Source organism: Triticum aestivum, chromosome 1A (assembly GCF_018294505.1).
Source record: "Triticum aestivum cultivar Chinese Spring chromosome 1A, IWGSC CS RefSeq v2.1, whole genome shotgun sequence".
NCBI lineage: Eukaryota > Viridiplantae > Streptophyta > Magnoliopsida > Poales > Poaceae > Triticum > Triticum aestivum.
This window is the reverse complement of record NC_057794.1, coordinates 357,226,911-357,252,713: the sequence shown is the minus strand read 5'-3', so window position 1 is coordinate 357,252,713 and position 25,803 is coordinate 357,226,911. Positions and strand designations below refer to the sequence as shown.

Here is a 25,803-nt window from a genome sequence, read left to right as displayed (position 1 = left end):
GCGCCCAGGGGGTTGTGCCCCCCTCGGTGACCTCCCGCACCACCTCTTCGCCCTATAAATTCCCAAGTATTCCAAAAACCCTAGGGGAGTCGATGGATCATAAGTTCCGCCGCCGCAGGCCTCTGTAGCCATGAAAAACCAATCTAGACCTTGTTATGGCACCCTACCGGAGGGGGAAATCATCACCGGTGGCCATCTTCATCATCCCAGCGACCACCATGATGAGGAGGGAGTAGTTCACCCTCGGGGTTGAGGGTTTGTACCAATAGCTATGTGTTTATTCTCTCTCTCTCTCTCTCTCGTGTTCTTGAGATGGCACGATCTTGATGTATCGCGGGCTTTGTTGATATAGTTGGATCATATGGTGTTTCTCCCTCTCTATCTTGTTGTGATGAATTAAGTTTTCCCTTTGAGATTTCATTCTTATCGGATTGAATACTTTTATGGATTTGAGAACACTTGATGTATGTTTTGCTATGAATACCCGTGGTGATAATGATGTATCGTATTGATTCACTTGATATACGTTTTGGCACTCAACTCGCGGATTCCCGAGGTGACATTAGGGTAATCTATGCATAGGGGTTGATGCACGTTTTTGTCTTTGTTTCTCTGGTAGAAATCTTGGGGCACTCTTTGAGGTTCTTTGTGTTGGATTGGGTATTATGAATCTGAATTTGTTTTGGTGTTATTTTAGTACGAACTCTTGATAGAGTGATCAGAAAGAATAACTTGGTGTTATTTTAGTACGAACTCTTGATAGATCAGTCAGAAACAATAACTTGGTATTATTTTAGTACGAACTCTTGGATAGATCGATCGGAAAGAACAACTACAAACAATTTATTCTTATGTTCTCCACTAGATAGGAACTTTGGAGTGATTCTTTTACCGCACGTTGAGGGATGGTTATGTGATCTAATTATATTAGCATTGTTGAGAGATTGCACCAGCGAAAGTATGGACCCTAGGCCTCATTTTCAAGCATTGCAATACCATTTGTGCTCACTTTTGTTACTCGTTACCTTGCTATTTTTTATTGTTGCTATTACAAAAATCAATATCTACTATCGTTACTACACTTGTATCACCATCTCTTCGCCGAACTAGTGCACCTATACAATTTACCATTGTATTTGGTGTGTTGGGGACACAAGAGACTTTTTATTATTTGGTTGCAGGGTTGTTTGAGAGAGACCATCTTCATCCTACACCTCCCACAGATTGATAAACCTTAGGTCATCCACTTGAGGGAAATTTGCTTCCAAGAGTATAGCAGCGGAAAGTAAGACATTGCACATGTAAATAAAGGAGGAGTTTGGAGAAGGCAAACATAACGGGGACACGAGGATTTTTGGCATGCTTCCAATAGGTGGTGCTGTCATACGTCCACGTTGATGGAGATGTCAACCCATGAAGGGTAACGGCTGTGCGAGTCCATAGAGGGCTCCACCCACGAAGGGTCCGCGAAGCAGCAACCTTGTCTATCCCACCATGGCTATCGTCCATGAAGGACTTACCTCACTCGGGTAGATCTTCACAAAGTAGGTGATCTCCTTGCCCTTACAAACTTCTTGGTTCAACTCCACATCATGTCAGAGGCTCCCAAGCGACACCTAACCAATCTAGAAGACACCACTCTCCAAAAGGTAATGGATGGTGTATTGATGATGAACTCCTTGCTCTTGTGCTTCAAATGATAGTCTCTCCAACACTCAACTCTCTCACACAGTTTTGGCTATGGTGGAAAAAGGATTTGAGTGGAAATCAACTTGGAGAAGGCTAGAAATCAAGATTCAAATGGTAGAATTCGAATCTCTTGATCTCAACACATGAGTAGGTGGTTTTATCTCAAAAAATGAATGGTGGAAGTGTGGCTTTGTTCTGATGACTCTCTTACTGAGTAAGAGGGGATGGATGGGTATATAATATATATAGCCTCCACACAAAATCCAACCGTTACACACATTTGACCAAACTCGATGGCACTCACTGGAATTCCCGGTGAGACCGACCTGTGCAAAAGATATGAATGTTGGAGGTCTCGGTGGGACCGAAGTGCAATGGCAAAGGCAGAACCGCGTTTCGGTGATTCTGATCAGTTTCATTCGTGATTCCGAGATGAAGTGATTTCATCACAGAAACTTGGCACGGCCATCTCGGTGGGACCAAGAGCCGTTTCAGTCAGACCGAAATGTTAGGGTTTGGCCGTGGCAGTGTCTAGATGAACTCGATGGGTCCAGATAGATAGAATTTGGTGGGACCGAGTTAGCTTGAAAGGGTTTTGGACGCATTTGGATAAAGAAAGTGGTTGAGGGTTTTGGAGCAATATCACTAAGCACTTGAGCAACCAGATGATTATCTACACCTCATCCCCTTTTAATAGTATTGGACTCAATGTGATCTTGGATCACTTAACCAAAAATGAAGAGTCTCGAGCTTTTGCCAATTCATGTCCTTAGCATTTTGAGGGGTCCACATTCCCTAGTCCTTGCGATGCCAATCAATGAACGTCTTGAAATCTTTAACTTGAATGATATTAGTTCAATGAGATATATGTTGTTATTAATTACCAAAACCACCCCGGGATTAGTTGCACTTTCAGTCGCGTACTATAATTTCACTATGAGGACCATGCGAATAATTAGACTAAGGCTTCTGCAATATCCAATCTCCGGCTACATCCATGTTGCTAGCAAACCAAATTTCCCTTTCCTTTAGCATGTATGTAGGAACATGAAAGATTGGGATCAAATTATGTGCCCCTTTCCTGGCGCACATGCACCTTGTTGTATTTTCTTTAATAATGACATAAATTACACGAAAGTGTGCGTGTAAAATCGATAAATATAAAATACTTATTACTATGGTAATACAAACATCAGTACTGCTTAGTACACTACTAACATAGAGTAGTAGTATCTGATATGGCGAGAAAATACAGACCCTCCTTGAATGCCGATGTATCTCGCTGTCAAGTCAACTGGTTGAAAGTCAGTACTCCCATTAATCCGCTCAACACTCTCGTAGCCGCTCACGGCTCCTCGTCTTTTCTCACTCGAAAACCCCTCTTCAACTATGTTTGAATCACTCATCTTCACACATACTCATTTCATATCGCATCCTCTGTAACAGTCTTGCCTTTTTCACTAAAAGACATCGTAGCCATGTGAAAAATGCCGCCCTTCGATACATCGAGTTTCTATATCGCTCTACCTCCAATAAAAAACTTGAGGCATTTACAAAACACCTCCACGTCCTCCTAAAAAACCTTAGAGTTCCATATGTGGGTGGGTGCGGCCCTACACAAACATCACTAGCACCGACTTTATAAAGTTCGTATCCCCCTTCATAGTTCTTCCCAAGCAAAGATGAAGGTAAGATTTAAACAACCATGTACAACATCAAATGTGACACCTCAGGAAGTTACAACCCAATTATGAGGGATATCAAACGTGTAATATATCCCTATTTTGCTCTCAGGGTCTTAACTACCACTGCTTAACTTTCAATTTGACAGGGTGGTCGAATTTGTGTCCACGTCAAACGCTCGTTTCACTCAAATTGACGTGTAATTAAGAGAAGAGTACACATTATTTAGAAAAGAGTAGTGTGAGTGATGCGTCAGGAAAGTCTATACACGTTGATGTCGTATCCATGCAAACAACGTATCCCTTAAGGGGCAAATTTGCCAAGCTACCCAACTACCCTCCTCCACAACGAGGTGGTTACTTGGGATGCGAGTCCAAAACCATATGCAATCCAAAATGAGATAAAAAAAAGACAAGTTGTTGTCCTTCTATATAAAGTACTCACTTCATCATACTCCCTCCGTTCGGAATTACTTGTCGCACACATGGATGTATGTAGATGTATTTTAGTTTTAGATACATCCATATCCGAGACAAGTAATTCCGAACGGAGGGAGTATAATATAAGACTTTTCTTACATGTTTGCATGCCCATGAAGTAAGAATTTTTTGAGAAATTTAAGAACGAAAATATTGATGGTGTACAGGGAGAAGGAATGAAATCTTTGTTTTTTAGGATGAGAATGAGAAAGTATGAATCACAAACCAAAGTTGTGGACTCATCAATCGAAACTGACTGCAGCCATCCGATCAGCATCCAAAGGCGAGGATAAGGGCCACGCTGCATATTTTGCAAAAACACTCTCTTCCCCAGCCTGCCCGCCCCCATCCGATCCCCCAATCCCTTTTCTCACTCCGATACGGGCGGGGCCCAAACCCTAGGTCGCCGGCTCCTCCCGAAGCGAGTCTAGCTGATCCGTTTGTTCTGCACAAGCTCTGCCGTGTTTCGCCGCTGTTTCCTCTTTAGAGGAAGAAGAAGAAGAAAGAGAGGGATCTGGTCGACTGCCGTCGTCGGCGATGGGCGACGGCCGCGGCGGAGGGTCAAACCGCCCCGCGTGGCTGCAGCAGTACGAGCTGGTGGGTAAGATCGGCGAGGGCACCTACGGCCTCGTTTTCCTCGCGCGCCTCAAGCCAACGCATCCCCAGGCTGCTGGCCGCCGCGGCTCCCCCATCGCCATCAAGAAGTTCAAGCAATCCAAGGAGGGCGATGGCGTCTCGCCTACCGCCATCAGAGAGATCATGGTAACTCATCGCCGCCGCCGGTTGCTTCATTCCTTCGTGGCGTTCCAGACCCTGGCTATATAGGACTGTAATCTCTCTCCCTGCGCTTGCCCTTTGATTGCAGCTCCTGCGCGAGATCAACCACGAAAATGTCGTCAAGCTCGTCAACGTCCACATCAACCACGCCGACATGTCCCTCTATCTCGCCTTCGATTACGCCGAGCATGACCTCTATGTATGCAACTCCCGTCCCCTGCTTATATGTGCCTTTTTCATTCCTGTCGACCTCTTAGTATGAAATTCAAATCCAACTCTCTCTACGGAATAGTTAATTAACGAAGCACTGCTCTATCCGCAGGAGGTTATTCGGCATCACAGAGAGAAGCTTAACCTCTCCATTAACCAATACACAGTTAAATCCTTGCTCTGGCAACTGCTCAATGGCCTCAACTATCTCCATAGGTATGTCTATATATATTTTCTATTAACAAGTCGACAAGCATGATTCTCCACAAGCTGTGATGTCTTCACTGTAAATATATGCAATGTTTATCTGGGTCAATCCTATCAAAATCTGATCTATCCTACCTGTCTCCCTTCCTGCAGTAACTGGATTATCCATCGAGACCTCAAGCCTTCTAATATACTGGTATGCTGCTTCATGCCTCACGCTGATACGCAAATCTGTCCAGTATTGTCTCTTTTGCTTGCTAAGCATGCTGCAATGGTGTGCCCCAGTAGGTCATGGGAGAAGGAGAAGAACATGGAATTATAAAGATTGCTGATTTTGGGCTGGCTAGGATATATCAAGCTCCACTAAAACCACTAAGTGACAATGGGGTGAGTAGCTCTATCTACATTCCTATTTCTAGTAATATGAGGGAACCAAAGGATGGTACTTTGGTAATGGAATGTAGTCATTCACTCATTCCGCCAAGTTACCACTGGTATTCTCAGGTTCCCACTATTCTTATAGTCTCAAAGCTTATAATTGGCAATTGCATGCAAATATATTATCACACAGTGCACCGATTTTGAATGTTTGAGTTCAAGTATCTGAATGCAATCTTGGCCGTTGATTGGAGTCCATTGGCGGCCTAGGAGGATCCACATTAAATCCCATAATATACCCTCTTAAACCTTCTAAATTTAACTCTAATTGTACATTAATTACGGCACGTAGTAGTATTATTTTGCACAACACTGCTTCATGAATAGCTGAGGTGGTATGGTAGATTTCTGCAGTACTTTTGACACTGTGCAATGTATTATGCTAATTCCCTGATTTGAAATAAATTTCAGGTTGTTGTAACTATCTGGTATCGTGCACCTGAGCTGTTACTTGGAGCTAAACACTACACAAGTGCTGTTGGTATCCTTGTAGGGAGAGAAAAGCAGATCCTTTTACTATCTATTTTTCTTCATTAATTCTGTTATTCTCTTAACCATCTCCAGACATGTGGGCAGTTGGTTGCATTTTTGCCGAATTGCTTACACTGAAACCACTGTTCCAAGGTGTTGAAGCAAAAGCTACTCCAAACCCTTTTCAAGTATGGGCAGTTGCACTCAGTTAGTTAGTGTTGCCATCTTGTTTTTAGATTACATCACTAGACTAAAGTTGTTATATTTTACATGATGATCATGTCTCAAGTAATTTTCCTCCGTTATGCGATTGGTATATCTCACAGTTGATTTACACGTCTTGTAGCTCGATCAACTGGACAAGATTTTTAAGGTCTTAGGTATGTATTCCTTGTTTTTGCTTGTCTTGTTTGATTTGTCATGCTCATCAGAAATATACTCACGATAATAACCCAACTCTTCTGAAGGTCATCCTACGGTCGAGAAGTGGCCTACCCTTGCAAATCTTCCATGCTGGCAAAATGACCAGCAACACATTCAGGGGCATAAGTAGTATGTTGGACATTGTTGAGCTGCTCTAAGAAGGCTTAAATATCTCTTTTATTATTATTTAACTTAATATACTGTCATATTTCCCTTGCAGTGAGAACACAGGTCTTCATACTATTGTTCACTTGCCGCAGAAGGGTCCTGCATTTGACCTTCTCTCGAGAATGCTTGAGTATGTCTCTTGCTCTCTAGTTTGTTGGAGTCAACATTACGTTGGTTGATGAACATATTTTTTGTTCTTTTTTGTACTATTATGTGTTGGTTTATCATCCTAGTATTCCTCATGTTTCAGGTATGACCCTCGAAAGCGTATTACAGCTGCACAAGCTTTGGAGCATGAGTAAATAATTAATACCTTCACCTATTCTTTTCCCCCTTTCGCGTGTTTGGATGCTTCTGTTTCCATATCTGTATAACTATTAACTAGTTCTTAGCTGATGCATACCTTAAATGTCCGCCCCTATTAACTTTAAAAAATAGCCTTCCGACAAACGCCCCATATTAAGATAACACATGCTAGCCCTTCCGCCAAAATGAAGCACTTAATTAAGTGCCTTCCGCCAACATGGAGCAAGCCATTTAGTGGCTTCCGCATAAGATGCTACCCTTCCGCCAAAACATGCTATTTAGCACTTAATTACTAGTTAAAACATGCTAGCCATTTAGTGGCTTCCGCCGAAGATGCTACCCTTCCGCCAAATATGTTAATTAGTGCCACTTAATTAGTGCTTCCGTCAAACATGCTAGCAGCTTCCGCCAAACTCCTTCACCTTCCGCCAAACAGGAAAAAATTAGCAGCGGCCTTCCGCCATCCGGACGGAGAGGAGGGATACATGGTGGCTTTTGATTGGCCAGATGGATTTCCGGACTCCCGCAAAGCTCCCCCAGGTTTGCTACCAGTTTGCCGGAATTCAGACATCCGGACGCGTCCGCGGACGTTTGAGGGATAGCACTGGATGGCAAGTGTCCGGACTCCCGCAAAGGACATATACGGATGATTCGAGGGTCCACGTTGGAGATACCCTTAGAAGCAGTCTGGAATTATTCTTGGAATCATGTCTATGTTTTAACCTCGAAGTTTCCTTTATTCACATATAAAATGGTTTTAAAACAAGGGGCTGCCTTCTGATTTCCGTTATTACAAACAATTAGGAGTTCGTTACAGCAGGAAAAAAACAAAACAGAACAGAATTCGTGTTATTTCCTATTAGAAGAATGCCGAAATGGATCACAAGCATAAAGCAAAAGCGGCCAAAACCTGGAACCAAAGGTTCTTCCGGTAGGATTGATCTGTACCTAATGTTGTCATTGCTAATTACACATAACTTTTAACCATTGAAACAATGCCGATTTGAGATAAACTCATGCCCTAATGCTGTAGAATATTTTAAATATACAGGGAACACGACAAAATCATAGTTGTAATGCGGCGATATTGGCGATTACAGTTTAATATGTCAACTCTTCTGATATTGGGGAATAAAGTTTGATATATCAACTCTTCTGAATACATCCACCTCTTTGCTAGGTACTTCCGGATGGACCCGCTACCTGGACGAAAGTAAGTTATGTATGAATAGAGTCTCAACTGCCTCTACTTTAGAAAGTGATGGTTTTTCTTGTCGCTGTGCCTAAAATGTCTCTCTGGTCAGTGCACTTGTACCATCTCAGCCAGGCGAGAAAATTGTGACATATCCTGTTCGTCCAGTAGATACCTCAACAGATTTTGAAGGAACAACAAGCCTTCAACCAACTCAACCGGTAATAGAAGCTTTGTCTCTGCCTAAATCTTAATTTTCCAATCTGTGACCTGATTAGTGGAAAGCTTTTTTTGATAGAGAAGAGCTTAGTGGAAATCTTTTTTTAGAGAAGATTAGTGGAAAGCTTGTGCAATGAATGTGCTTCTTATGGAGATTTAGATTTCTTCCTTGTAGCAAAATCATCTTCCAATGGCGCAGACCATATTTAATCAGTCAGTCAAGTTAGATGTAGGCATCGCAAGGCTTGTTTCTTGTTTAATTTCCTCAGAAGATTTGTTTCAGTCCCACTTTGAGTGAACCAAAGAATTCTTAAGAACTGCCGTGCTATGATCTGTAATAACATGATGCATTCATGTTTCAGCCATCGGGAAACGGACCTCCAGGAGGCCAGCCTGTACCAAGACAAATCCCAAGGCAAATGCAACAGCCTATGGGTGGTATGCAAAGAATGCCTCCTGGTGCAAACATGGGTGCCTTTGGCGCAGCACCCCAAGCAGGCATGGTTGGGATGAATCCCGGTAACATTCCAATGCAGAGAGGCGCAGGTGGCCAGTCTCATCCACACCAGGTTTGTTGTATATTTTAATTATGTTATGTTCCTAGCTACTGTTGTTTGAATAACGCTTGTGACGGTCAGTAAGCCGTTTGATTTTCTTGGCGTTGACAGTTGAGAAGGAAGGCTGATCAAGGGATGGGGATGCAGAACCCTGGGTACCCTCAGCAGAAGAGGCGCTTCTGACATCCTCCCTCCTAGGCACCGACTGATATAAATGTACTCATGGCATCATCATGTATGTACATCTTCCAGATAGATATGCATCGTCTGGTGGCCATGTAAGCTTGTTGTTGTAGATTTATAGTGCTTATCTGCTAGCTTGGTAAGTTAAAGTAGCTGTAAGGGTCATTGTAGAGGAAATTTGGATGATTGCCTTTTACAGCTACTGCGCTAAGCTGCTCTATGCAGAATATTGACATTCTGAATTCTGAATATACAAGACAAGCTGGTAGACATGCTAGTTTCATTCTTCTGCTCATGTTGGAAGATGAGTGGTTTGGCAAAAAGTCAGTTTGGAGGACGAGCTCCAGTGAGCCCTATATTTTGAATAGTGCCAAAATAATATTGAGGTTTCAAAAAATTCTGAAAAAATTCAACATGTTTATATGGATGCATTGTTTTGGGAATTATGATGCATTGTTTTGGGAATTATGATGCATTCTTTTGGGAATTATGTATGTAAAGCACAAAGAAATTATTCTATTTGTTTGATTAGTGAGAATTGAGGGTCAAGATGTGATTACTTAAACATCTCCTCGAACTCCCACCCGCCCTTGTTATCTCTTCAGTTTTTTTTTTTTTTTTTTTTTGAGAATAGTTATCTCTTCACGAAGGGCAACTCCAACGAGGGTCACCAAAATGGGCCTCACAAAAGTATGCAAACATCTCCACGGACAGATATAGCAGAAGAGTCCATTCAATCGCAGGCATCAAATGCTGGTCCCATTTCAAACGAATCTTAAAAAAGAGAGACGAAATTCACACTAAACTAGACGATATTTGTCAAATTTTGATATATATTATTACCCTGGTCGCGAGCCAGGGCCACATGGACTCCATGAGATCCCCTCTCATGGCTGCAATGCTTTATGAAATTTCCTGGATTTGAAAGTTACAGACGTATTTTATTTGATTTGTTTTGATAAAAAACTGATTTTTCTGAAAACTCTAAAAAATAGCAGAATACAGCAACTAGATTTTTTTTTTTTTTGAATTGAGGGGCATGCCCCCAATTTCATTTCATTGCATGAAAGGAAACCAATAAAACAGATCAAGTATTCTTCAGATTTCATCCAGCCCCCAGATGTCCTACCATGACATCCAGGCATCAGCAACTAGACAACCAAGAGAATAAAGCTTGCAACTAAGAAAAACTCAACACTTATCACAAATGCATACCCAGGTGAGAGGTAACCACACAGGGCTCCTCTCCCCCCCTCATCACCACATATTCTCCAGGGAGGACAGAAATTCAACTAACATTACAGACAGAATTACTCCCCGATGTCAAGACGTTTCACCATGGGCGCCCATCCTCTACTCTTGTTGAAAAAACCGTTCGCAACATCAACCAGCAGTGCTGCGACGGCCCGCAACATTTGTTGCCCTTCTTTTCTCTGTAGACCAGCCCAGTAAGACATCCAATAAGATATTTGAAAGAACAACACACTAGGGTCATGAGGGTAAACATGATGAAATGTAGCAGCATTTCTGACTTTCCACAAAGTCCAAAACACCGCAGAAACACCCACTGCTATTGTTTGCCTAATATTCTTAGGAAATTTTTCTACCCAGGCAGTAAACTCTTCTATCTTGCATGGAATGTCATGAATTCCAGTTACATTCCTAACCACACCCCGCACAAACTTAGCCACCACACATGTACAGAAAAGATGATCAACCGTTTCTGGATAATCACAGAAACTACAGTTTTTATCCTTTCCTTTCCAGTTTCTTTTCGCCAAATTGTCTCTAGTTAAGACACTATTTTTAAACATCAACCACAAGAAAACTTTAACTTTCAGCGGTATCCTTGCCTGACACAATTTCCTATGAGGCCAGGCAGCCTGATCCGTTTTTAAAGCAAGATACAAAGATCTAACTGTGAATCTACCAGATTTAGTTAGCAGCCAGCTACATCTATCCTCTTGATCATTTAAAACTACTTTACTGCATAGATTTTTGAGCTCATACCACATATCAGCCATGTCTCCCCATAAGACTCTTCTAAATCTAATCAAACTCATATTATCAGATAGAGCTTTGGCGACAGTGAAATCTGAACTAAAGGTTAGCAAATAAAGTCTAGGGAACTGCACGCTAAGAGGTTTGTCTCCTAGCCATATATCACTCCAAAACATAGTCCTCTCCCCATTACCCACCATCTTCCTACAATATTGCAGGAAAATTGGTTTAACCTTCATTAGACCCTGCCAGAAATGAGAGTGACCATGTTTTTTCTTGCTATCTCTAAGGGTACATCTACTTAAGTATTTCTTTCTCACTAGATCTTGCCACACACCACTGCCATTTTCGAGTTTCCAGATCCATTTGCACAGTAAGCAGATGTTCATAATTGTTTATTTGAACAATTGTCTGGCCTTAAAGTTAATTTTCACAAGAGTGAGGTTTTTTGTTTTGGTGAAGCTAAGGACAAACAGGACAATTACTCTACAATATTTACTTGTGCTGTAGGAAAACTTCCTTCTAGATATTTAGGTATGCCTATTAATGCAATTAGATTATGTAATAGTGACTGGAATTGGGCTGAGGAGAAAATGGAGAAGAAGCTAAGTGTGTGGAAAGGGAGGTACAGATCGTATGGGGGGAGATTGATTTTAATTACCTCTAGTTTAAGCAATATTCCTTTGTATATGATTTCTCTGTTTGAGCTACCCAAAGGTCCTAGTAAGAAGATGAACTTTTTTATGAAAAGAATGTTATGGCAAGAGGAGGAGGGAGTTAAAAAGTACCATCTAGTGAAATGGGAAGATGTCTGTAGACCTAAAGAGATGGGGGGTTTAGGCGTCTTAGATCTTGACATTATGAACATACAGCAACTAGATGTGGGCATTGAATTAATAGGTTAGTCTAAAAAAATAATACTCCCTCCGTTCCTCAATCTAGTGCGCATAGTTGGAGGACGCTCCTCTGCCGTGCGCTACGTGCCGTTGGGCCACTGACATGTGGGCCAGGTTCCCCAAAGGCCCACATGTCAGTGACAGAACGGCAGGCTGCTGTACGTCAGAGGATCCTCATCCCGCATAGTTTGCAGCACACATACCAATGTATGCGCTGGCGGAAGCTTTTGGACGAGAAAGCCCTGAGCCCTCACACGCTTTGTCCCACTCCCAGCCCATGCCATATGTTCCCAAGTAGTACTACAGTACTAGTAGTACTAAGTGGAGAAGAAAGTGGCAGCGTGCCGTTGCTGCGCCGGCGGCGTGCCCTCGTAACTCGCTGGACGCGGAGACGCCGGCCGAGGACGCGGCAACGCCGGCAGCGACGAAGGCATGCTAGCCGGGTCAGAGTTACATCGGAGATGCCGACCGCGGACGTGGGCATGCAGGCCGTGGATGCGGTGACACCGGAGACGCCGACGGTGGACTTGGTGACGCCGGGGTCGTGTCAGGGGGGACGCACGAGGTTAGGACTTGCCAGAAGATCGCGGTGTCAAGCTAGTCAACGAGCAGTCAGAGACGCCGGCGGGAGCCAACCTTCCGTTGTGGTCAACGTGGGCAAAGGGCATGCCTCCTGTGTGTACAGGGCGTCCAGCCAGCCCCTATCGCCGCCATTGTCAGGCGGCTCCCCATCTTCTTGCCCGTGGCACCATACATCATCTTCTTCCTCCATCTTGAACTTCCACCGTCGCTGCTTGAATCCCGCTGGGCCGCTGCAGTCCTGACCACCTGGACGGCCGACATCGCCTTCTCCTACGGCGGCACAAGCATCCTCCTCTCCACCCCCCGCCTCCTCCGTCCATCACGCCACTGAACGCCGCGGCGGCGCCGCCTCCACCACCTCTGACCTCTTCCCCCGCCACGATCTCTTCAAAGGATAGCAGTCACGTGCGCTAGGCGAGTAGATCGGCGATGTGGAGTTCAATCGAGATGCATCTGCGGGAGGAGGGGATAAAGCGAACAAAGGAAGGAGCGAGCGGAGGACGAAGCGCGTCCTTGCGGTCTGGGGATAGAATCGTCCAGAATCGCCCACGGGTGCTAATGCGCACTACAAAGTGGAATTTTCGTCAAAATTTTATACGCACTAGATTGAGGAACGGAGGGAGTAAAAGATAATACTAAAGCTATGCAATAATGATATAAAAATAGCATGACACAAGAAACAAAAGATACATTTGAGACGTATCATCTATTCAAAACCGGTTATTTTCCACTCAGAGGTGTTAGTGAGATGTAATTTGCGCCAACTTTGCGCTTTTAAGGATTTGTGACGCCTCAAACTCCTTCAATTTACACTGTGGTCCAACGCAACTTCTTGAAGTTAGCTCCCTGGAGCTAGGGTTCCTGACATGGCTCCGCTTCGTGGAGCACGATGTCGGAGGTCATCCGATTAATATCCGCTCAACTCTCATACCCCTCCTAACCATAGGACGAATCTAAATCTTGATCCCCTAAATTCTCATTCTCTAGTTGTAATTATCCCCAACCAAACATTGTTGTGAACTCATTTGAAATTAAACCATGGATTTAAGGGCATCTTTGTATTCCATGATAGGAAAACCAAATGAATAGAAAATTTAAAGGAGTTAGACATCAAGTCTTGTAGATTCCTAGAGGAATCAGAAGCGCATAAGTTGCACAACACGCTCGTTCGATGCTCTACATAAATTTTGCTGGAAGAGAGAACATAATGTTTGAGCAAAGCCTTCTAGTCCTAAAAAGTAGGGTTAGGCTAGAGTTAAAATACACAAGATCTTGAAATCAAGTCATGATTCTCACATGTGAATAGCTAACCTTCACACACTCATGCTCATGACTAGTTCTTTGATGATATTTCAGTCATTTAGATCTTTCTTTGCTGATTGTCCCATGTCAAATTTGGTATGCCCATCCTCTCTTGACATTATCATCATGCTTTAACCATCTGCTATGCAGTGACGCTTCTGGGAAGCCGCGTTGTATATGCCTAAACCATCTCAGACGATGCTGGACAAATTTCACTTCAATTGATGCTACCCAAACTCTATCACATATATCATCATCCCAGAGTCGATCCTATCTTATGTGGCCACATATCTGCATCTCTATTACATATCACTATTGGACATGACGCCTTTTAGTTGGTCAACACTCAGCATCATACAACATCATAGGTCGAATCATCGTCCTATAAAGCATGTCTTTAGCTTGGCATTCTCTTGTCACAGAGGATGCCAGAAGCTTGGTCCACTTCATCCACCCAACTTTGACTGGATGGCTCACATCTTCATCGATATCATCGTCTTTTTGCAGTATTTACCCCAAATATTGAGAGGTTTATCTTTACAACTCTAACTTTCTATTAACCCTCGTCTAATGATAGCACCACACATCCGGATTCAACATACACCATGTGATAAGGTTTGCATATCCATTGTGACCTCATCCATCACAGAAGCAAAAAAGATAAGGACTCAAAGTTAACCCTTGATGCAAACCTATTTTAATAGGAAATTCATTTATGTTGCCATCACTTGTTTCATATGGGGCCTAAAATTCTCTAGAACTCCTTTGTTCCAAACAGAGCCTTACGATCACTATTAGTGAGGTGCCTTCCGTGATTTTTGTAGCATTTAGCGATTTATGTGTTGTACCTGTATTTTAGGGCTGCAACGTTTATTCAGTGGGAGGAGACGTTTCCGTCGACGACGAAGTCGCGTGTGGTGACTTCGTTAATCTAAAAGTGTTGTGTCGACTCAATATATTGAAGGTGCTCATAGGGATAAGATGTGCGTGCGACCATGCGTGTGTTCATAAGGATGAGTGTAGGTGAGCATCTGCATTTGTAATGTGTTATAAAAAAATCCGTTTTTCCAAAAGTTCGGTGGGAAAGATGGCATTTGCGAACATCTTGCATGTCATTTTTTTAGAACGCATGCCATTTTTACATGATAGTCTCTCTTAGGAAGGAAAAAATACGGCAAAAAGGTCAAAAACTATCATAAAAAAGCGTTTGTTATGACTTGAAATTGCCAGACAAACCCGTTCGCTTGCCATCCAGCCCCAGCGACCGTTCGCGAGGTAGCTTCTTTTTAGGGGTGTTCACGAGTTAGTTTTTTTCTTTGGTTTTTTAGATAAGTCTGCGAGTTATTTTTCCCGTAAAATAAAACAAAACAATGAAGTACTCTGGGCTTGCCATCACTTGTTTCATACGGGGCCTAAAATTCCTCTAGAATTCCTTTGTTCCAAATGGAGCCTTATGATCACTATTAGTGTGGTGCCTTCCGTATTTTTTCAGTATTAGCGACTTATGTATTGTACTTGTATTTTAGAGTTGTGATGTTTATTCAGTGAGAGGAGACGTTTTTGTCGACTACAAAGACGCTGCAGTGACTTCGTTAATCTAAAAATGTTATGTCGACTTAGTATCTTGGAGATGCTCATAGGGATAAGGTGTGCATGTGTGCGTTTATAAACATGAGTGTATATGAGCATCTGCATTTATAATGTGTTATAAAAAAGGGGTTGTATCCGGTTTTCTAAAAGTCTGATCGGGAGGATGACATTTACGAACATCTTACCTGTCATTTTTGTTAGAATGCATGACAGTTTTCTTAGGGGCACGTGACAGTCTCTGTTAGGAAGGAAAAAATACGGAAGGAACAATCATAAACTGCCATAAAAAAGAAAATGATTATCATCCACTGACGGATTGCTCCCAAACGTCAACCGTCTTCATCGTCTACCATGTGTACATGTGCCCACGTCCGTTGTCCACCTTTCCTTTCCTAGAAACACCACAATCCTATTGCTCTCGTCTCACCCGAGAACAGTTGCTGGGCGTCGGCTCGCACGGGCATCGGTTGTAAAAGACTATAAATTTCTGCAACCAGACCTCTATTGCAGAATAATTCTGCAACACAACCTTTATTGCAAAAAGAAAATCTGCAAATTTCCTGACTTTTGTAACAAGATTTTTGTCACAAAAATTTTTGCGACAAGACCTCTGTTGCAAGGGGAAAAAAACCTTGTAATAAGACGTTTGTTGTAAAAAAAACTACAACTAGACCTATGTTGTAAAAATTTCTGCAACATCACCAATGCTGCAAAAGTCTTCCGCAACATCATCTATGTTACAAAAAAATGTAGATGAAAAAGAAAACTACAACACAATCCTTGTTCGCTCGTACTACACGCGTCCCATGTGACATGTGCCCCTAACTCCTCATGGCTCCCCTCAATTTTTTCTGCAACAACACCAATGTTGTAGAAGTTTCTCCTGAAACATAAGCTATGTTGCAAAAGAGTGAAGACAAATTTTTTTCAACAAACCTCCGTTGTAAAAAAGTCTTGCAACATGACCTCATTTGCAAAAAAGTTCTACAACACGGCGTCTTTTAGAAAGGTAAATAGCGGTTATGACGTTTTGCAACAAGCATTCTGTTGCGGAGCTTGTTGTGCAACACCGCTCTTGTTGTAAAAGGGAGATGACCCTCGTGGATGGGTAGATCCAATGGACATCCCCGCGTCCATCCAACAGCCAGCGAGGCGGCATATATTTTCTAGTTATCCGCCGTGGCGTTCGTTATGACTTGAAACTGCCAGACAAACCCGTTCACTTGCCATCCAGCCCCAGCGACCGTTCGTGAGGTAGTATTTTTTTCTAGGGGTGTTCACGAGTTAGCTTTCCCGTAAAGTAAAGCAAAACGACGAAGCACTCTGGGCCTGGGCTTGTGCCGAAATTCAACCGAAAGCGAGATAGAAAAGCCCAACGAAGCCCAAGGCTTGTCGTGCGGTGTTGCTGTCGGAATCGCTTTCTGGAGAAGTAAACGGAAGCAAATCAAATCGAATTTCAATCCAATGCGCAGACATCTCTACACCTCTTCCCTGTGGGAGGCGGAGGCGGAGGCGGTGCCGGAGCGGCCGGCCCCAGGACTATATTAGGAGGAGGAAGCGGCGGCGAAGGTTCTTGTTCCGCCCGCTGCTTCTCCCTGGATTCGATCTATTGATACGCGCTTCCGGCGGCCCGCAGGTTCGCGTCGCCTCCCGATCCCCTTTCCGCGAGTGGTTCCAAACCCTTGTTCGATTCGTTTCTCAGATCTTAATCTTCTAGGGCTATTCCAGACCGATCCTCATGGCCGGCTGGACCGATTCCGGCGGCAGCCGGGGGCGAGGAGGAGGAGGAGGCGGCGGCGGCTTCTCAAACCGCGGCGGCGGCAACGCCAACAACAACACCATGTGGAGAGAGAGAACGCCACCTCAGCCTCAGCCTCAGCCGCCGCCGCAGCCTCAGCCGCCGCCGCAGCAACAGCAACAGCAACAGCATCACCACCAACAACAGCACCATCAGCAACAGCAACAGCATCACCACCAACAACAGCACCATCAGCAGCAGCAGCAGCATCGCTACCGTCCTGTCAACCACAATGACCACTCCTCGCAGCACCCGCGCCACCCACCGGCGGGGGAGCTGGACCGACACCAAGGGCAGGGAGGCTCCTCCACTTCCACCCGGCGCCCGCGGCCAACTCGTCCACCACAGCCTCGCCCCACCTTCACAGACCACAAGCCGTCTCCTACCTCCACACCCAATGCCAACGAACCGGACGACAAGGCCAGGTGCAATGCTGCCAATTTCGAGTGCAACGTCTGCTTTGACATGGCAGACGACCCCGTAGTCACCAAGTGTGGCCATCTCTTCTGCTGGGACTGCCTCTACCAGTGGCTCCATGTCCACTCCAACCACCGCGAGTGCCCTGTCTGCAAGGGCCAGGTCGCTGACGATGCCATTATACCCATCTATGGACGTGGCGGCTCTGCAGCGTCTGTTCACGCCGCACCGCCGAGGCCCACTGGGGCCAGAGTTGAAAGCTCCAGACAGCAGCAGCTGCAGCAGTTTGCTGCTTCCAACTTGAATATGATGATGGACGAAGATGATGAAGACGACGACCCCTTTCTCGAGGAGATTAGTCTTCGTTTTGGAGTTAATTCGCTGAGAGGTGGTATGATGATCATACCCGATGATGACATCGAACAAGATTATGATGACTACACTGATCCCTACCTCCACCGCAACTTTGATGAGGTATATGGCCTTGATTTAATGCGACTCCCATTGTTTAGATCTGCTGACGCTGCTGAAGCCGTGATTGGCTCTTCCCGTCGACATGGTCATCATAGTGTTTTTTCTGATGACATTATGGATACATTCTTTGACAACACAACCCATCAGGAGCCAGATTTTGGTTACCGCGGTGGTCGGCGTCAGCGCGGGAGAGCAAGAGGAACAACATCTGCAGATCATTTCAACGATCACATCGTTGGCATGGTGTTGGGGAGTAGCTTGAGGATCGAGGACAGCAGCGGTGCATCTTACCGTGACACCGGTGCTGGTCCTCATCATCATATTAATAATACAGGTGGTTCCTCTCGGCCTAATGGTGGATGGGAGAGAAGAGGAAGAAGCAACCGTAATTCAAATTCCGGTGGTGGAAGAGGAACGCAGAATAGCAGGAGGCAAGGAGCAAATTACAATTGATCATGGCCTGAAAGTGGCAATCAAATAAATCCAGCCTTGAATTATTCTTTCTTCTGATTCTCTGTTCTGTTACTTTTGTAGTCGCCCCATCTGGGCACCTTGATAAGCATATATTTGACTATTGGGGTGAATGTTTCTTCTCGTTGATGCAATTAACATTACATGTGGTTATATACTCTTTGCCATTACTTGCTATATCACTTCATGGTATGATTCTATTGATGCTATAGATAATTTGATTGGAAGTACTTGGCAGAAGGTGGTCATGCTGTTGATCCTATGTAAATGGTAGTAGTTTGATTCCTGCTTGTTGGGTAGAATTAGGAAGTAGTATGACCAGGACATGTCTCTGGAAGAAGAGTAGGACTATATAGCAAGATGGCAAGAAACTTACAAGAACTCGGCCTAGTTCCAACAAACAGACTCAAAGCCAACTACTGTCTAAACTATCACTATCCATCTCTTTGGCAAACTTCCAGAGCTGAAATTCAGAAAAATGAGATTGGCCAATTCAGGCTCCTTCGCCTGGAGCGCCAGATTTCTGAAAACCGGGCACCGTGCCGTTTCCATACGCTCCAGGCGATTAAGATAATCAGAGTGTCAAACTCCCTCCCTCTTGCTGCACTTGGGAATCAGGTTTCTAGCGTGCAGCCACCAGGGTCCTAGACTGTCAACAGGGAAGAAGTTCTGCTCTGAAGACATGGTACCAAACCTGTTGAGATCTTGCAGACAGAGATAACAGGAAGCCATGTCATCTTGAAGGCTATGCTGGACTCTGTGATCCAGATCCTGTACTGAATGCCAAGCGAAAGTTTTGCAAGTGTTGGAAAAGGGGATAGCCACGACCTCTGCATCAAGCGATGAATACCATCCCTCCAGATGCAATTAGCAGTACTGAATCTAATCTGTCCGGGCGAAATCCCTGGCCGGCCGCATCCGCGGCGATGCCCGAGGGCGCCGTGTTCCTCCTTGGAGACGTCTGACAGGTCTAATCCCCTACTCCGCACTCCCCCCTTTCCCCTGTTCTCCCGGGTGAAAGCCCTAACTTTGTTGGGCGGAGGCGGCACCGGCGCCCTCGGCGTCGTATTCTTCTTGAAGACGCCGTTTTGGGAGGTGCTCGTCGGTGGGCGCTGTTGGGGTGCGGGTGGTGGCGTCGGTGGTGCCCTCTGTCCTAGTTGCTGCTTTTCCTCCTCTGGTTGCTGGATGTGGGGAGCGGTGGTGTTCTGCTTGAGGAGAAGCGCCGGTAGCTCGGCTTGGGTGCGCTGACCCACTGTATGTGGCCATTTTCCGGAGGCATCCACCATTGTTCTTGGGGAACTTTATCATCTCGCGACGGTACGGCACCTTCGATCTAGGCGAGGAGGTTGTGGCCTCCTTCGGAGATGGATGTTGTTGGATGTGCCGTGCCGGGGTCTGTAGTAGCTTGGTGATGGCGTTCCCCGATGGTGCGGGTCTGCCTTTCTCCTCTTGAGCCGCGTGTTCTTGTTCTCGGCGCTTTGTTCACGGAGGAGGACCTCGGCGTCTACGACTTCATGCTTCATTGCTGCTTTCCAGCGCCTTTGTATATTTCCGCTCTGTGTTTTCTTTCTCGCTGCCTATGGGTGTATGCTTGAAACCCTGGCCGGTTGATTGCTTTATTAATTCAAAGCCGAGCTAGGCTCAAGCCCTATCTCGAGCCTTCTCTAAAAATCTAATCTGTCCTTGGCACAACAGCTTGTAGACAGAGATACTCTGTAAGAACCAGTTGGGCGGCTCCAGCGCCAAGAGAACTTGCAATCCTCACCTGCATTCCTGCTAGTGCTGTAGACCGCATCCCAAAGCCGATCGAACATACTAGTCCTGGACAAGGCCAGCGGTGGAATGAGGGCTACCAGCAATGTCCAATCGAATCATCAAATGTACAACAAGGAGATTGTGCAGTGCTTCTCGAATGAACTCAAACGATCGACTAGGAAATACTCCTTATTGTCCCAGGCTAGGAGTATATAGTAAACAAAAGGAAATACTATATGGCTAGAACTCGAACGAAAGCTTCAGTGAACTAGTAGTAGAAGGACTAAAGGAGCTAGCTAGGAGGGGGCGCCGCGGTTCAGTTGTCGTCGCCGTAGGCGAGGAAGCGGTAGCGCTCCTCGTAGGGCCCGTCGAAGTGGAGGTCCGCCTCCAGCCACTTGGGGTACCGGACCAGGTCGCCGGCCACGAAGTGCATGTACTCCTCGCCGGTGGTGGCCCCGGCGGGGAGCACGCGGACCTCGCCGGCGACGATGTACACGAGCTGGTCCACCTGCCAGTCCCAGGCCAGGTGGCAGCGGCCCCCCGTGCGCCACGTCGACCACGTCTCCATCGCCCGCAGCGCCTCCACCCGCTCCTGCGCCGCCGCGCCGCGCACCACGCGCACCTTGTACACGTCCTCCACGGGGCGCCGGCCCAGCACCCGCCCGTCTGTCGCTGCTGCTGCTGCTGCCCCCGCCGCCGCCGCTAAGCCGCACCTCCTCCTCCTGCTGCTAGCGGCAGCGCCGGTCACGGGGATGCTGACCGAGATGGGAATTTGGGGGAGGTGGGCGAGATGGCATCCCGCCCAGGCCGTTCCTGCTGCCATCTCTCTTGCTCACGCTGACTGCTACGCTCTCGTCTCGCCTTGCCTGCTTCCTTTACCTTATCCTCCCTCCCTCCTCGCTCGGCTATGGACGGGGCATATATTTACGTCTTTACCAGTCTCCAATTAGTTATTTAGTGCCTTGGGGTTGGGGGTGTAACACGGAGTTAGTTGGCGAACGTTCGCTAGGCGGATGGCAATCACGAACAATTAGCCGTAGGAGGGTGACAATTTCTGGAGACTAGCATGTCACTGTAGTGAATGCATTTTTTTTAGAAAAAATTGCAACGGCTGCGATCTGGGAGTTCCTTCTTAGTTACCCTTCAAAGGAATTTTACATTGTCTTTTTTTTTGCGGGAAAAACTTCCAATCTATTTATCTTTAATTATGGTAGTACAACGAACACTAGAAATAATAAAAATTACATCCAGATCCGTAGACCACCTAGCGACGACTACAAGCACTGAAGCGAGCCGAAGGCGCGCCGCTGTCATCGCCCCTCCCTCGCCGGAGCCGGGCAAATCTTGTTGCAGTAGACAGTCGGAAAGTCGCCGTGCTAAGACCCCGTAGAACCAACGCACCAGATCAGCAACCGCCGCGGATGAAGAGTGTAGATCAAAAGGATCCAATCTGAAAACACACGAACGAAAACGAACGACGAACAGATCCGAGCAAATTCAACAAAGACAGATCCGCCGGAGACACAACTCCACACACCCACCAACAATGCAAGATGCATCACCGGAACGGGGCTAGGCGGGAAGACCTTTATTCCATCTTCAGGGAGCCGCCACCATCTCGCCTTCCTGAGCAGGACACAAACCCTAATAAAGCTCGAAAAAAGATCTAAAAATGGAGCCCTCCCACCGGCAAGGGCCGAGATCCACTCCGCCTCCATGGCTATAGGGCCACCGGAGACGGGATGGCCCGGCGCCGGCGCCGGTGGGAGGCAGAAAGCTAGGTTTTTTGGAGGCGGCGGCTAGTGATACAAAAGCTCACGCATAGGTTCAGGCACAAGTCCGAACCAGACAATATTCACACTCTGATTTCTACTCCCTCCGTCCCATAATGCAGGACTTTTTTTTGAAACTACTAGCAAAGCTAGATGATGAGCTGCAGTATCGCACTCTCTTCTTATATTTCTGATAAGAAAATCATCTTGGTTCTTCAAGGGCTTGATTTCTTCAGATATTCTCCGCAACTTTTCTTAAATACATCTATTTGTTTCTGCTGACTCCAACAACAACAACAGCAACAACATTACCCAACTCCAAAATAGTAGGGGTCCGAGGAATATCATTCACAATTTTCATACCTAGTACTCCCTTCGTCCCAAAAGCTTGAGATACTTATTTCGGGACGGAGGGAGTACAACACAGACCCTTTGCTTCAGCTTCTTCGACATGGATTTGAAGCAGCTAACGCCACCACGTCCACAACACCACCAATCCAAGAAAAGCATCCCATAATTTTCCATTTTTAGCGTTGGCATTCTAGCTAGTCATTCCCAACAAACGAACAAAGTAGAGTAAATACTGTGATTTCTTCAGACTAAACCACAAATATGAGCGTGTCATGCCATCGGTAGAAACATCAGTATTTACATCCCACAATCCTAGAGTAGAACAGAATAGATATGCGCTTCTAACTAGGAGGAGCACCCCCTCTTCAGAAATGCATCTCCTCTTGCGGATCATTCATACTACAACAAATCTGTCGACCACATCAAAGGGCAGCCACAGGGCAGACACAAAAAGGAAAAATGAGGTGCCAAGAAACACAGACGAGCCATCCCTGTTACTCTTTACGCCGATGTCGAAGCTAACCGCCCTGTAGCTCGCATTTCATCCAGAGTCGTCGCTAGCCAGTCCAAGCCTTCGTACAGGCCATCGCCTTTAAGAGCACATGTGCCTTGGATGTGCCAGATGCGGTTGTTCAGGTCATACAGACCAAGACCCTCACATACTTCCATCGGGGTCATTGCTCCCCTCTGCATTCACAAGACACACAGGCACTACATGATTAAGCATACAAGGAGTGAAAATAAACCTGTTTTCTAAGGCAGAATAAACTCTTCCTTTTCACAAGTGAAACTGAAAATATCAACAAAAGGCTACTTCAGCCCTACATAAATGCAGCATGTCCATATATGTAAACAATGTAAATCCCCTACAATCTGCAAACTCTTTATATATGCACGCAAGAAGCAAGTCCAAAACAACCAGTCTTAAGGCAGAGAATTATAATCTACTAGTATTCTACACAAACCACACCATCTTGAACAAGTGCACGTGATACCAAAAGAAACCATGACAAGCATACCATGTCTTGCTTGTTAGCAAACACCAATAATACACTGTTGAGCATAAATGGGTCATTGATTATGGCCTGCAAGAGATAATAGATTACAGTAAGTTAGAGCACATATCACAACAGATATTACCACAGAAACAGGAACAGGTTCTCGATAAGAAATGCCATAAACCTGAAATTCAGCCCTGGCTCTTCCAATTCTATCCCTGTCGAGGGAATCGACCACATAGATCTGCAAGTTAACAAACGCAACAGAGAAAGCTTACATCTCAAGAAAGCAGTGTCATATCACAAATCACTATGCCCCATCAATAAATCAAAGGCGAGTTCTAGCATGATCCACAAAGACGAAGGTCCTAGGCTAGGTAGGGAGATGTGTAGTAACATCCAGACACTTATCCTGTTTGGCTAACAATTCTACCATGTCTGTTTTTGGTGCCTCAGCAGCTAAGAGCACTAACGTATGCAAATATCCACAGTAGATAAGCTAATTGACCATCTTTCCTGGTGACTGCTACTGAACTTGTTCATAAATCAGATGGGCACAAAAGAGAAGCAAGTAAAGAATGAAACAACTAACTGGAGGAAAGGAACTTATAGCTTCAGTAGTCCTATATGTTCCTATGTTGAATCGCTACTTAAAATACAACGAAACAACAAGCAAGCATATGGAATGAGAGTAATGACCAGAGCATCCGTGTTGTTGAAGTAGTGCCTCCACAAGGGCCTCAATTTCTCCTGGCCGCCCACATCCCACACAGTGAACACTACATTCTTGTACTGAACCTTCTCAACATTGAAACCTGCCCACGAATGGATTAACTAGCAAAGTAGTTCAAGGGCTTCGTGTTTAGTCGTATGAAAGCACACTGCACGAGCCCAAAATTAGTTAATAAGTAAAGAGATAGGCAGGCAGGTATGTTGTACCAATGGTGGGGACGGTGGAGAGTACTTCGCCAATGTGTAGCTTGTAGAGTATGGTGGTTTTACCGGCTGCATCCAACCCAAGCATCACCACCTAGCATAAGGCAACAGGCCGTTCCATTAGAATCGAGGAGCACAACGAATTAGCTTGGATCTTCGTGCCCTCTGAGTATCTCTGATGGTACATGGATGGTATGCATACATAGTGCGATGAAAATAGCAACTAACATGACAGAAAAGCAGCTAGTAAGAAAGCGAGCATCATCAGATCACATGGTTGAGATGTAAAATCTGCTAGCTCCTCAGTTGTATGTATTCATCAGGATGAAAACAAATCAAATCAGACAGAATCATATGAAACTAATAGTAAATCAAAGGAGGAGCGGATCGATATGTGCTCTGATCGAAGGTCGACCGATCCATTCGCCCAACAAACTAATTAGGAGAAGAGAGGAGAGAAGAGGGCGCACCCGCATCTCCTTGTTGCCAAAGAAGGCATCGAAGAGCTTGCGAAAGGCCTGGCCCATCTCCCTCCCTCCTTGGATCAGGAGAATCTGGCCGGCTGGTCGGCCGCCGAAGAGGATGGGAATGGACCGGCTTCTGGAAGTTTCTGCTGCGTGTGTGAGGTTCGGGGTAGGATCGATCGGCCCCGCCCCTGCCTGCCTGCCTTGCTTCCTCTGGTCGAAGTCGGAGCCGGAGACGACGGGGGAGGAGGAGGAGGAGGTGGAGATGCTGAGCTCACTGGCGTTGGGGGGTGGTAGCGGATGCCCAAGGAATAATCTGGGCCGTCTACTTTTACGTGGGCCCCAACGACCATGTGAGCGGGTTGCAGTTAGGTTAGGTCGGGTTAAGCTGTTTTTTTTGCAACTGGGTTGGAGAAGTATCACCTTTTTCTTTAACTGATTCTAAAAATACTCCCTCCGTTCCGAATTACTTGTCTTGAATTTGTCTAGATATGAAGGTATCTAGCACTAAAATGAGTCTAGATACATCCGTATCTAGACAAATCCAAAACAAGTAATTCGGAACGGAGGGAGTATATATTATTTTGACAACCTAAAAGAAAAGGCCAATTCTTTATTCTGAAATAGAAAGAGCTTTATGTATAATTATGCATAACCAATTCCGCAGGTAGGACGAGAATTGAGAGTAGCTCAGGTGGTTAGGTTCCTTACGGTGAAACCAGTCCACCAAGTTTAAAGTCCTAAACTTCGACACTGGTGCTCGTATTTTCATGTATTTATTAGAGACTTTCTCGTGATGTTAGGAGGAGACGTTCCCGTCGACTACGAAGACAGGTGTGCACGTGTGTGTTCTTAAGAGTAAGTGTATCTATGTGTATGTGGGCTTCTACATTTGTACCGTGTTAAAAAATTGCACGCAGGACAAAATGAGCTTTGTGTAACTTTAATTTACACCAAATTAGCTTTTTTGCTCATAAAAGGTTTTCATTAATTA

General features: G+C 45.3%; 3 protein-coding genes and 1 pseudogene across 4 annotated transcripts; 2 read left to right on the top strand and 2 right to left on the bottom strand.

Moving 5' to 3' along the window:
* The first annotated feature begins 4,178 nt into the window (after positions 1-4,178).
* On the top strand, positions 4,179-9,289 carry LOC123050922 (cyclin-dependent kinase E-1). 2 transcript variants are annotated; one of them, XM_044473635.1, is made up of 15 exons: positions 4,180-4,613; positions 4,717-4,827; positions 4,951-5,054; positions 5,199-5,241; positions 5,334-5,432; positions 5,895-5,964; positions 6,048-6,142; positions 6,301-6,334; positions 6,422-6,506; positions 6,598-6,675; positions 6,796-6,843; positions 8,032-8,064; positions 8,156-8,264; positions 8,625-8,831; positions 8,931-9,289. In XM_044473635.1, exons 1-15 carry the CDS (start codon positions 4,389-4,391, stop codon positions 9,000-9,002), a joined length of 1,413 nt encoding a protein of 470 aa, XP_044329570.1. In that variant the 5' UTR covers positions 4,180-4,388; the 3' UTR covers positions 9,003-9,289. The 2 variants fall into 2 exon arrangements, with proteins under 2 accessions (XP_044329574.1, XP_044329570.1); XM_044473639.1 differs by lacking the exon at positions 5,334-5,432 and having other exon boundaries at positions 4,179-4,613.
* Positions 9,290-16,799: 7,510 nt separating this feature from the next.
* LOC123050914 (uncharacterized) lies at positions 16,800-18,822 on the top strand (annotated as a pseudogene).
* A 1,639-nt stretch (positions 18,823-20,461) lies between these two features.
* On the bottom strand, positions 20,462-21,213 carry LOC123050903 (uncharacterized). The gene has a single exon (XM_044473616.1). The coding sequence runs from the start codon at positions 21,109-21,111 to the stop codon at positions 20,605-20,607; it is 507 nt and encodes a 168-aa protein (XP_044329551.1). The 5' UTR covers positions 21,112-21,213; the 3' UTR covers positions 20,462-20,604.
* Positions 21,214-22,632: 1,419 nt separating this feature from the next.
* LOC123050892 (ADP-ribosylation factor) lies at positions 22,633-25,128 on the bottom strand. Its single transcript, XM_044473611.1, has 6 exons — positions 24,816-25,128; positions 24,349-24,439; positions 24,109-24,224; positions 23,594-23,653; positions 23,431-23,496; positions 22,633-23,098 (listed from the first exon to the last, which is right to left on the bottom strand). The coding sequence occupies exons 1-6, from the start codon at positions 24,870-24,872 to the stop codon at positions 22,913-22,915; spliced, it is 576 nt and encodes a 191-aa protein (XP_044329546.1). The 5' UTR covers positions 24,873-25,128; the 3' UTR covers positions 22,633-22,912.
* Positions 25,129-25,803: the final 675 nt, after the last annotated feature.